The following is an 11747-nucleotide window of genomic DNA, read 5'->3' on the forward strand; positions in this document are numbered from 1 at the left end:
TGCCAAAAACAGTACGGAACAACCGTGTTTCTTCAGGAAAGGCAGCAGACGTTTATTCAAACACTCTTTCACGTAAATTTCTTGGTTGACAGTCCCGGAAGCTATGAAAATGCTGCTTTTCAAGCCACAGGTACAGATGGCTTGCCAAACCTTCGCGAACTTTGACAGTTTCATGTGCTCGAAAATATCTGCTACCTTTCCCCTCCCTTTTGCCGTATAAAACTCCTGTTCCAGAAGCTGCTTGTAGTCGGCTTTGACGTAGGTTTCGTCGTCCATTACCACGCAGTCAAACTTCGTCAGCATCGTCGTGTACAGCCTCCGGGATAGTGCTTTGGCCGTCGTATTTTGTTTATTATCGCGATTTGGAGTCACTACCCAAGCAACCAAAAGTTCGAATATCACTTAAGGAACGAACTAATAAGTTCATATATAGCTGTACAAAAGTTCTGTGGAACTTTTTTGCTGTTCAAAATGCTTTTTCGAGGTCCATGGAACTTCATTCTTTATCAAGTTCAGCCAATACTCAAAAAAAGCTTTAAAGTACTGTTTTGGTTTCTGTTTCTACTTTTTGGGAACTTTAAAGTTTGTATGAAGAAAAATAATTTACTTGTTACGTACTTCTCATTTTTATCAAAATCAAGTAGCTATCAAAGGGTTGCAAGTCTTTTTATACAGCTCAACAGTTCGTAAAAAGTCTCTGTTGTACTATTTAGTAAACTTGAAAGTTTTTAATTAGTTCCAACGGGCGTTCAAAAGCAACTTCGTATTATAGAAACTTTGAAGTAGATTTAAAGGCTAAAATCTACTTTTTTCGAACTTCAACACGTGTTTGCATAAATAAACACATCGTTACTTGGGAAACAACTATATGAAGTACACATTAAGTTCCGGAAGAACTTTTTAACAGCTTGAAAGTGGGAATTAAGTAGAAATAAAGAACCTGGAAGTCGTTTTAAAGAAAATCATCGAGTAAAATCGTTTCCTACTCATGATGTTCATATAGGGCAACAAGTATGGATCTCAACTTTCAAGCGGCGAGCTCGGGTTCGAGGCTTGGTATGAACATGTTTTTTAAATGTAATGTGAGTTAGTAACAAATATAGTTGATTAATATGAATCAAAATAGCAGACTTGAGAAGGCAATTGAAGGAGCGGAAGAGTAATTTTTTAGATTTTTTATGCTGCTTATAAAGTGGATTTTGAAGCTGGTTAGAAGTTGTTTGACGATTTATGCGAACTTTTTGTCAACTTTAAAGTTCGTTTAACTACTTAAAAATTGAGCTGAAAAGAAGTTATATTAGCATACTCGATTAAGCTGATCAAACCTGATAGAGGAATGTTATCCGAACTTTTGGTTGCTTGCAAGTCGATAGTCCAGCTCGTTTTTTGGCTCGATGCGAGGTTGTAGACGATACACCCAGCTTATTTGCGGCATCTCGGATAGAGAGGTTAGGGTTTCGCTTGAAACTACTGGCAACTCTCTTTGTCATCTCAGCGGCTTTCGGTTTTCGATTTCCCCCCGATCCAGACTTCCTGGCTGTCGACAAACGTTCCCCAAGTACTTTAATTACATTTGTAACGATTGATTTGGCAACTTTTAGCGATTTTTCCAGCTTTGCGTGCGAGTAGCTCGGATTTTCGCGATGCGCGAGCAAAATTTTGATACGCCGCGCTGCTCTTCTTCCTTGAGCGGCATTTTGACAACTGAAGAGTGAATTCCAAAATCAAAATAGGAGCAACATTCTACACACACACACCTTCAAAATGAGGGGTGTTCAGGTTTTTCAAATGCAAAATTGAAAGAAATACGGCAAGTTGATATTGACCAAATATTGATCGTATCACCCTTTAGGTGAATTATTTTAACGAAATAAACGATCGAATTTTAAAGTTTCTAGGTAGCAATTCGTGAATCGTCTAAATTTACGCAAAATTGATAAAAAATGACTGCGCATACTGAGAAAATTAACAAGCGTTCACTAATAGAAACGCTTTTAACTTTATTTCGTTAGCTATTGTGGTAATTCGGTCAAAACTACCTTGCTCCAGTTTCTATTCGTGTAGAGCCAAATGGCGTAACTGAGTTGACCGTGTGTGACAAAACGGCCTAATTAGTTTTTGCGTGTAGGATGAATGGGCGTAACTTCAAAACCAAAACAAAAACGGCCGATCAATTGGGCGAAACTTGCAGGCGTAACTGAAATCGAAAACAATAATAGGGCGAAACTCGAAAATCTCTGAAATTACCTGAAAATAAGTTAAAGTTCTTGATAACCATCGAACAATAAGAGAATATAATGCACATTTTTTGATTTTGTTGAACAAAAAGTGGTCGATTTTATAAATAGGATTTGAATAGGTGTTCCGAATTTTCAAATGCTTTTTTCTCGTTTCGAGCTAACTGCTAGTTTCGCCCTTTTTAAATGTTACGCTAGAATTTTTAATAAAAATATCATCAAAAGTGAGTTTTTATCGTTTCTTTGTAGCGTCGTAAACGTTCAATTCTGTTCTAACATGATTTTTTGCGCTGTAAAAAGGGGTAATGCTTAACTGGTGCGTTCTGTATAGTTTTCTCCTATGGAAAATGAAAATAATTTAAACGCAAATTTAATTATATTTCTCCCAAAACATAACTTTTTAATAATTTAAATTACTGAAACATGTTTTTAATTTATGGGGTACAATAAGTTTGCAGATTGTCCGGTTCTATCCGGGTTTGCCGGATACATGATATAAAATTTGGGAAAAGTCCGGTTCGGCTCGGTTGTCCGATTTTCATTGGAAAAGCCCGGATTTTGCCCGAATTTATTCACTTTATCACCCACATAAAAAAAAACAATTAATAAAATAAAACAAAATAAGTTGTTAAAAGTTTTTATTAATGCATCCAAAACCACATTTTTGAGCAAAATTTATAAAAATAGTCATGAAAGATTTTTTGGAAGCCTAAAATACAATTAAAATTGTGCTGTTTAGTTTCAATGAAATTTTTTTTCCCAATTTATTTTTCTTTATTTTTGTTGAGTAATTTCTGGGTTTTGACCAAGTTTGCCCGGATGTTGCCCGGATCTTTGGTTGTCAATTTTGAAATCAAATGCCCGGATTTTGACAGGTTTTTAGATAAAATAGCTCTGATTTGTCCGGCCTGGTACTTACTGTAGAATTGGAAGCAATCTGTAAAAATTTTCATACTCATCACCAGCAAAGAACATATTATCTGATGTCCATAAGATTATCACGATGAGTATCATAAGCAATCTGTATCATTATTGTTAATCGGTTAGCAAAGCCGAGCTAAGAAAATACATATCGTAACCTAAGGTTCCCTGCAATTGCTGTAATCATAGATCAATGCAATGGTGTGAGGGAGAGTTGATTTTTCCACAACGGATCCGGATCTTACTGTTCAAGTTAATAAGATACAATTTTCAAAGTTATAATGTTGGACTTAGAACATTTATTTTACACAAACAAGTCACACGAACTAATTGATTTTTCTTTTATTATGGTTACTCTTTCCACTAAAGCACTTTCGCACCTTTTGAAAACATTTAACTATCACATATAATACGGCACCAACGATTGCACTCAAAAATGTAAACACGTCCAAATTATGATATTCAATCACGCTGAGATGTTGGGAGGAGCACTTCAGATGGTCGGCACCCTCATGTCGGAGAACGTAGTTAACCCAATATTTGGCCAAATCCATCGGTGGCACAGGTTGATCCCGAAGCCGTTTCGAGATTGCTTGAACATTTTCGGAGTATCTGTAAGGATTTTTTATTAAATAAAAATCTTTCAACAAGATTTATAGGACAAACATACTTTTTGTTATTGAGGACTTTGTTTAACGCTTGCCCGAGGGCTTCTTCCGTAACATCACTGTAGGCCACAGCAACTCCCCATCCGGCTAATTCGGCACGACGCATGTTCAGCAACTGATCACCAAAAATTGGGATTCCAACAATCGGTTTACCATGGTGGATCGACTCAGTGCAGCTCAGCAAACCTCCATGGGTAATGAACAGTTTGACGTTGGGATGTGAAAGGATATCATCTTGAGGTAGCCATTTTGCGAGCAGGAATTTGTCACTATCCAAGGCGAGGGTTTCATCGTCCCACTTCCAGATGATTCGTTGTTTTAGCTTAGCCAAGGCTCGAAGAAAAGCGTCTCTTTTCTCGGGTTCCATTATTGAGGGTTTCAGATTGGAACCCATGGAGAAATATATGACTCCCTCGGTAGCATTTTCGATGAAGTTACGAATGTTCTGAAAAATATACTCGTTATAAAACACGTCAGACTTCATTCTAACAAAACTTACCGTAGGCAGAGGATTAACCTTCCGGTTGACGTGGAAACCTCCAATTTCTACCATATTCGGGAGGTAAGGCCGAGGGAAGCTTAAACTGAAATGACTGTTTACAAGCACCAGAGATACGGCGTGCTTTCTCATTTCGGTCAGCGATCTGCTTGCTTTTGGAAAATTGTCTCGATACATCTGATCCTGCACAGGATAGAAGAACAGCTCCAACATAACATTTTCCGCAGCCGTAAACAGAACATTAGCAGTACGTTGCCAAAAGTTCATCCGATCGGTGAACCCAATGTGAACATGCGGAACATACGAAAGTGGTTGAGGAGTTCCAACTAGCTCGTTCATCCAGCCAAGCGTTCCATGGGTGGTTAATCCTATCACTGGACAGTCGAAGTGATCTGCGAATCCGAGCAAAGCGTGATCCAGGAACACTTCCATAATGAGAAGATCAAATTTTTCATCCGATTTCAGCAGTTCCCGTACACCAGTTGAACTGAAGGTTGAATTGGTGAAATAGTTGATCACCGAGTACATTTCGATCATTTTTGATACAGGGTTCACATCGTGCTGTTGGAAGGCGATTTCTATGAGAGCTGAAAATAATGTGAAACTTTATTAAATGATTAATATGGCTTTTAAATGTTTATTTTGCTGTAAGAAATTGAGTCTTTTAGGAGAATTAACGTTCACAAACTACTTTTGATAGTTTGAATCCCGCATCTCCATATTTGTTGGGCAAATGTCATTTTCTTTTTTTTAAAAAAGCTTATTGTAAGTTTAATCTCAGTTAATCTAATGCAGTTATTGGGATGTGCTAGACAAGGCGTTTGTCCAAGGCGTTTGTTTTACCTTCAAATTAGTCCAGTGCCAAAATGGTCAACATTGAATTAATAAGCCAAACGATTATTCATGTGTAAAACTATATTTTAAACGAACATAAACACACACGTGTCATCATATCAAAAATGTTCTGTGCACTTTTACCCCTTTGACTACAAGAGTCTTAAATGAAATCTATCACATTAATATATTAATCTGTGAACCATGACTGTGCTTTTCATTTTTTTTCTGGATACAAATATCGTGTAAGGACTGTTCATTTTTTAAAACGGACACTTTGTTTTGACGATATCTTATTCATTTATTGACCAAATCACATAGAGTTTTCTGTAAAACATTACAAAATTAATCTAGAACAAGAAGGAAGTGAGAAATTTAACCAAAATTTTTAACGATAAAATTGGTGCACTTTTCCTCAAACTCCCCTCATAAGCCTCTTTACAGTTTCCGGCTTGACTTTTCGGCTGGCTTTTGTCCACATCTTCTTGAACTCGTTGATGAACTGTTCTTCTCTACCATCCTCCCGAAAATTGCGCTTGATGATTGCCCAGTAACGCTCTACTGGGCGCAGCTCAGGAAAATTTGGCGGATTGTCCTCTTTCTCAACAAAACATATTTTAAAGGATTTCAGTAGTTTGAGAGTAGCTGAAGCCTAGAGTGCGGAAGCAAGATCAGACCAGAACAATGGTGGGCTTGTATGATGACGATAAAGAGGAACAAGGCGTTTTTCGATTCATTCCTTACGATAATTTTCACCATTAATGGTACCTGTTGTGAAATTTGGCGAACCTCTTTCTCCGCAAGAGCAGATAACTTGCCAAACAAGCACTTGTTTGCCAATCTTTTCGATTTCAATGGATCGCTTATCTAGGAGGTACCTCCTTACCAACAATTGCGTTGAAAAATTGCGGCCCAGGAAGAGCGACTGTGTCCAGTTTGCAATAAGTTTCATCGTCCATCAAAATGCAACGGTTACTTTGCTTCTTCAAAATCGTATCCAGTCTCCGACATCGCTTCCGCGCTCCGTTTAGGTTGTCTCTGCTTTCTGTAGGTCTTAATGTGGTTCCTTCATTTTATGTTTTGGACGGTCTCAACGAAATTTTTCAGTTTCTTGGTAATTCTTCTAACAGAGTTATGTTCATGTGACAACAAAAGCTTAACACATTTCTTCTCGATTTGTGGATTCACTGTGCCTCTGCTGGTTTCGGATCTTGGCAAATCTTCAAGAGTATGGTGCTCTCCAATCTTCCTGATGATTTGATAAACCGTAGACTTCGATCGTTTCACAAGCTTTGCAATATTTCTCACGATAGCCCATCTGAGCCGTACTTTTGAATTATAAAAACACGGGTTTCTTTATCAATTTATCCCATTTTACTAAATCCAGTCGCTTTCTCACAAAAAAAATATGTCAGTGCTTTGTCAACAAACTTTTATACACGGTGCAACCAGTTTCATCAAATTTGGGTTAAACGTCAACTTTTTGTCGTAACATCTAGGTGTCCGTTTTATAAAATGGACACTCCTTATACATTGAGTGAAACAAATTTTGCTTGTTGAAATATTAATAATCAAAATTCGTCAAAATTTCTTTTTCAACTTGATTTTATCAAGCAAAAGTTTAATTTTATTGGATTTGCGTTCAATTTGCGTCAATTGGCGTCGAGCAACAAAACTATGAAAACAAATGCGAAATAAGAATTCGATGATGATGCGAAATAAGAATGCTTTAACTGCGTTTTAAGGCGTTTCCTACTTTTCCAAAGTTTTAAAGGGATTTTTAATACTTTGTCAAGCTGCTTAGTTTCTGCATGACGCATGACGTGAAATGAAAGAAAAACGTTCTAGGTTAATCAAAAAAAAGTTTGGAATTAAAAAAGTTTCATTTCTTTTTCAGTAAACCATACTTTTCCCAGTTTCAAACCGTAGATGGCAGCACCATCTTGCAGTTAATACCAAATTATACCTCAATATTGATTTTCCGTGTAGGTTTAGGCCCATATTTATCGTTTCAAGGTAGTTTTCTAACACAGTATTTTTCGGTTCACTGTGAAGGAAGCTTTTCTGGATTTGCAAAAACTCACCAACTCAAGAATTTACGCCCGGTGAAGTTTCTTCTCATCTCCACTTCCGATCCATTTGCAAATCATACCATTAATACTGCTAGCTATCTGGTCCATCAAGTTTCTTAGGAAAGTAATAGATTTTTCTAATTATCGGTCAAAGAAATTCAGTTTTAGAGACCTTGGTGCAATTCTAATTATTTGGTTTGGTGATCTTAGAACTTCCATCGCGATCAAGTGGTGCCAATTACCTACTTTTTTCCTGACCAAAATCAAACAGCACACCTTACATCTGGATAGTCAAAAATGGGTCTCAATTCCGTTTAACAGCAAGATAGTGCTGCCTTCTACGACTTAAAACAGAAAAAAGTGTTTGACTGGTTAGAAAAATTAATATTTGAATTATAAGCTTGTTTTTTATGCAAATCTTATTCCTAGAATCTTATCATGTCACGTCATGTTCATGAGGAAATTAAGCAGTTTGATAAAGTATTATAGATCAAGAGTTGAATTCCTTAGTGCTTGAGGAAAATCTTTTAAAAACCCCTTTAAAACCTTCGGAATACTAGAAAACGCCTTAAAATGTAGTAATCTTTTTTAAAATTTTAAATTTTTTAGAAATAATATTGATTTTTGTAGAAAGAAAAAAGTGGTACTATTCTTATTTCGTACACTTTTTTCATATTTTTGGTCCTCAACACCTATTGCTTCATCCAAAAAAGTAAACTTATCTCGATCAGATTTACCTAATTTTGCTATCAGGCCTTGATTGCAAAATTATGTATCATTTTTCCCGAATAAAGGTGGTAAAATGCTAAAATTCGGGTCTCGAGTCAATGAGCTTTCAGTACAACCCAAAATTTAGCATAACTGTGCAATCTCTGCATTAGTAATTGGAGGAATATTAGAGCATTGTTTTAACGTTATTCGGGGAAAATGATACCTAATTTAGCTAACTGTCGCGACCCCAGTTTGGCCCAACTACACAATCCTAAGCCCAAGGATACTACACGGCAAGGAAAACCAGTGAGGGGATTTCTTCCATAGGAGCACTGACTGAGTACAACTGTTTAGTTCCAAGTTTAAGTCCATAATGCTTTATTGTTACCTTAAATAGACTGTTGGCGAGTTAAAGGGAGCTTATCTGAGCGATCACATACCATCTTTTTGTTCGTCCGCACTACAAGTTCTCGCTTGTGGGGCGGACCACGCTAAGCCTACTAATGTGTGGTGGTAGATGCAACTCTATCTGTATCTACCACTTCATAGTAGTAGGCTCGTGAGGAACAAAAATTTGGTATGTGATGGTAATGCTTCTAGACAAATTCTACCCGCTCATTTTCACCATCTTTCATTTTTTCTAACCTTCTATCCATCTATATAAAAATTTCATAATCTTTAGATGTCCCTACTAAAAAGGACATCACTTTTCACCGCTAGGCCGATAAATCAAAGTAACAAACAAAAATTACGGTGGTTAATCTCTTCATAAAAATTTAATCATAATCTTAGGTTTCATTGAAACCTTAATGATACCTTGTTGCCATTTTTTGTTTCTAATTGCTACATAAATCTGACATCTTTGTGCTTACTTAACTCCTTTTAATAAGCTGGCTTAAAGAGGTATTATAAGAGCTTTTTGAGAATCTAAATTTGGTATAAATATGCTATCTCCATATGAAGAACGAGAGCAAAACTTTTGCATATTCGGTCAAACTTGGCCAAATTTAGCTAACAAAGCATGATAGCATGCTAACAAAGCATGGAAATTGTCAACTCTAACCTCGTTTTGGTGTCAGTTTGCTATTCTTTGAACACTAAGGAAATAGTTTCTTTGTAGACATAAGTCTAAGGAATTGTACTTTAATGTTTGTTGTTTTTGTTAAATTAAATTGATCTTTTAAAAGGAAATATTATTTCACAGCGATTCATATCTAAATTATGTTTATTTAAATAAAAAAAATTGTAGGAGAAATTTTTTACGAATTTCAATCATTCATAATATGAGTTTTATATTTTAACAAGCAAAGCACACAGTGGTACTATTCTTCTTTGTTTTCAATGTTGTGTTTTGAATAAATCTTACAAGTAAAATCTTATAGAATGGCACAAAAAGGCAATGGTGTGGAAGTTTTGCAAAACACTAACCAGTTACCCATTATCGACTCAAATACTTAGGAAGATCATAAATAATGAATAAATGATACTGGTCCTAAGAATGTACCAATTGAACCTGGGTCTAAGGAGTTTATCGACTTTTTTTTTCTTAAAGCTGATTCCTTTTATCGAAAAATACAAAAATCAAAAACCTCTGTAGTTTACCCCGTAATAACTTCCGATCAGAGGTTAATATGGATTGAAAATCAGCATTGTGTGAGTGCCAGGTTCCAGATCAGGAACAGATTCACGATTGGAATTAGGACTAACATCAGGTTCAGGATTACGACTTCTTTCAAGATCATGATGTCGAATTGACTCTTATACTCAGGGTTTGGATCAGGATCTAGCTCCGGACCATTATCAATACGAGGATCAGGAATCAGGAAGTTCGGAATTTGAATCTGTATCTCGGTTCTGGATTTTTTAATGGTTCCTGCTTAGGATCTCCAGATAAGTGTCAGGATAGGGTTCTAGATTAGGTTTAGATTCTGGACCAGAACTATCGGATCAGAATCAAGGTTGCCGAAAAAAATTCTGTGTTTTTGAGAAAAAAAAATTCTGTGTTTCTGTGATGGTTTTCTGTGATGCTATTTCCTTTAATTTAATCGAAAATTCATGATAAATTGGGCCGTTATTACATTTTTGTAAGGAAAAATATATTAAAACACAAAAATATATGACACAGATTCTGTGATGAAAATCTGTGAAATTACAGATTTTTCTGTGATTTCGGCAACCTTGATCAGAATCTGGCTTCAGATCTGGATCTGGATCTCGATGTAGATTGGATTGTGTGTCAGGATGTGGGATCTGAATTTGAATGTAGACATGGAACTGTTTATGGATATGGACCGGTATAGCATCAGGATTAGAATTGTATGTGGTTCTGATACTTAGTCTGATTTGGACATATATCTTGACCTGGATCTGATTCAGATTGTTGATCTGGATGTCAAAATTAATTTTGGTTTTCCTCTCTATCTTGATGTGGATGTTGATTTAAACATGTGATTCCTACATTATTTGTCAGCTCCATAGGTAAATTTTGTTCTAAGATCATCAATAAAATTATACTTTTTTCAATCGAATTAAGAATTAATATGAAATAAAAGATTGAAATCAACTTGGTTTGAATGGAAGATTCCAAAAAACATCTAGCTTTCATCTGTTCTCATTCGTATCCACGACACAATCCGCAAGTCATCTCGTTAATGATATGATATTCAGCAGAACACTTGCAGTTGATTGCTGGTTGAGTTGTTTGATGTCGATAATAAAAGAATGAAATCTAAAGATAACAATCAGAACACTAGTTAGATGACATGTTCTCGAATTCTTCAAAAGTTTGTGATATTGATAATTTAAAGATTGAAAACTTACCATTGAAAAACTGTGGGTCTGATTCAACTTCTATGTGTCGGTAATTTTGTACAGGTTTGGAAAGTTTAAATGGACTGACATCTGTGACCTGCAACAGGGGAATGCTTTGTTGATGTTTTCAAAACTTTTCACAAAATCAGCTCATACCTCATGACCTTCAAGAGCAAGTTCCTTAAGCAAAGCTGAACCCAGTATCCAATGTGATTTAGACGGAGTTGGAAAAATGCCCAATATCCGGGCCGAGTCTGTAGGACTTATGTCCCATAGCAACGCAACGATCAGTAAACCGGCAAGTAACGATTTAGGAAGCATGGCGAATAAGATAACATCCGAGAGCTACCACCCCGAACGAGAAGAAAAACCAAACTAAGTCATAACGGCTGCGACGTGTAATCTGATGGCCAAAAGCTAATCTGCCTTAGCGTGCGTACCTACCTGTCTAATGACGAGGTTTTTTTTCGGCGGTCGAAATTAGCAGAGGTGTGTAGCAATGAATGACGGATGACGATTAATGACGTCAGTTTCCATTCTTCAACTGAGCACTTTCGGTTGAGAGGGCGCGTAGCAATTACATTGGATACATACAGATTGAAATCGGTGGTATACGTATGACTGATATGTATTTTTGTTGTTGAAATGATCAATCAAATTCAGTATGTACAAACAATATTGAAAAGTTCTGGGAGTCAATTACAAGCTCCACTCATTTTTCTTTCTTGTGGTCAGTACGATTTCGTCCCGTGTTTTAACAGCTAAAATTACGTTTTTGGGACAAAAACAGCTTAGGAAAAGCACTGTTTGATTCATCGGTAGGTTCGAAACAGTTTATCTCTGCCATTTGAAAGGTGTCTTCTCTTTCTCTGAAACACTGGACTTACTCCGGTTTTCCATGATTTCTGCAGTTTTATTTGATTAAGGAATAACTTCGAACAACTCTACCGAGTCACGAATAGCGATGGCCAACAGAAACCGCAGCTCGAAGCGC

The 11747-nt window shown here is 36.5% G+C and overlaps 1 protein-coding gene across 1 annotated transcript; it reads right to left on the reverse strand.

Moving 5' to 3' along the window:
• Positions 1-3083: 3083 nt before the first annotated feature.
• On the reverse strand, positions 3084-11095 carry LOC129760305 (UDP-glycosyltransferase UGT5-like). The gene is made up of 5 exons (XM_055757946.1): positions 10910-11095; positions 10763-10850; positions 4326-4912; positions 3829-4271; positions 3084-3770 (listed from the first exon to the last, which is right to left on the reverse strand). Exons 1-5 carry the CDS (start codon positions 11072-11074, stop codon positions 3485-3487), a joined length of 1569 nt encoding a protein of 522 aa, XP_055613921.1. The 5' UTR covers positions 11075-11095; the 3' UTR covers positions 3084-3484.
• Positions 11096-11747: the final 652 nt, after the last annotated feature.

Source organism: Uranotaenia lowii, unplaced genomic scaffold, assembly GCF_029784155.1.
Source record: "Uranotaenia lowii strain MFRU-FL unplaced genomic scaffold, ASM2978415v1 HiC_scaffold_566, whole genome shotgun sequence".
NCBI lineage: Eukaryota > Metazoa > Arthropoda > Insecta > Diptera > Culicidae > Uranotaenia > Uranotaenia lowii.

What these genes read in the sequence shown, in the direction of transcription:
- LOC129760305 (XM_055757946.1), bottom strand. Translation starts at nt 11,074, where the DNA reads ATGCTTCCTAAATCGTTACTTGCCGGTTTACTGATCGTTGCGTTGCTA. An exon ending in TTGCTCTTGAAGGTCATGAG is followed by an intron (nt 10,851 to 10,909) that starts GTATGAGCTGAT and finishes CCCCTGTTGCAG; the next exon opens with GTCACAGATGTCAGTCCATT. An exon ending in AGGTTAATCCTCTGCCTACG is followed by an intron (nt 4,272 to 4,325) that starts GTAAGTTTTGTT and finishes TATATTTTTCAG; the next exon opens with AACATTCGTAACTTCATCGA.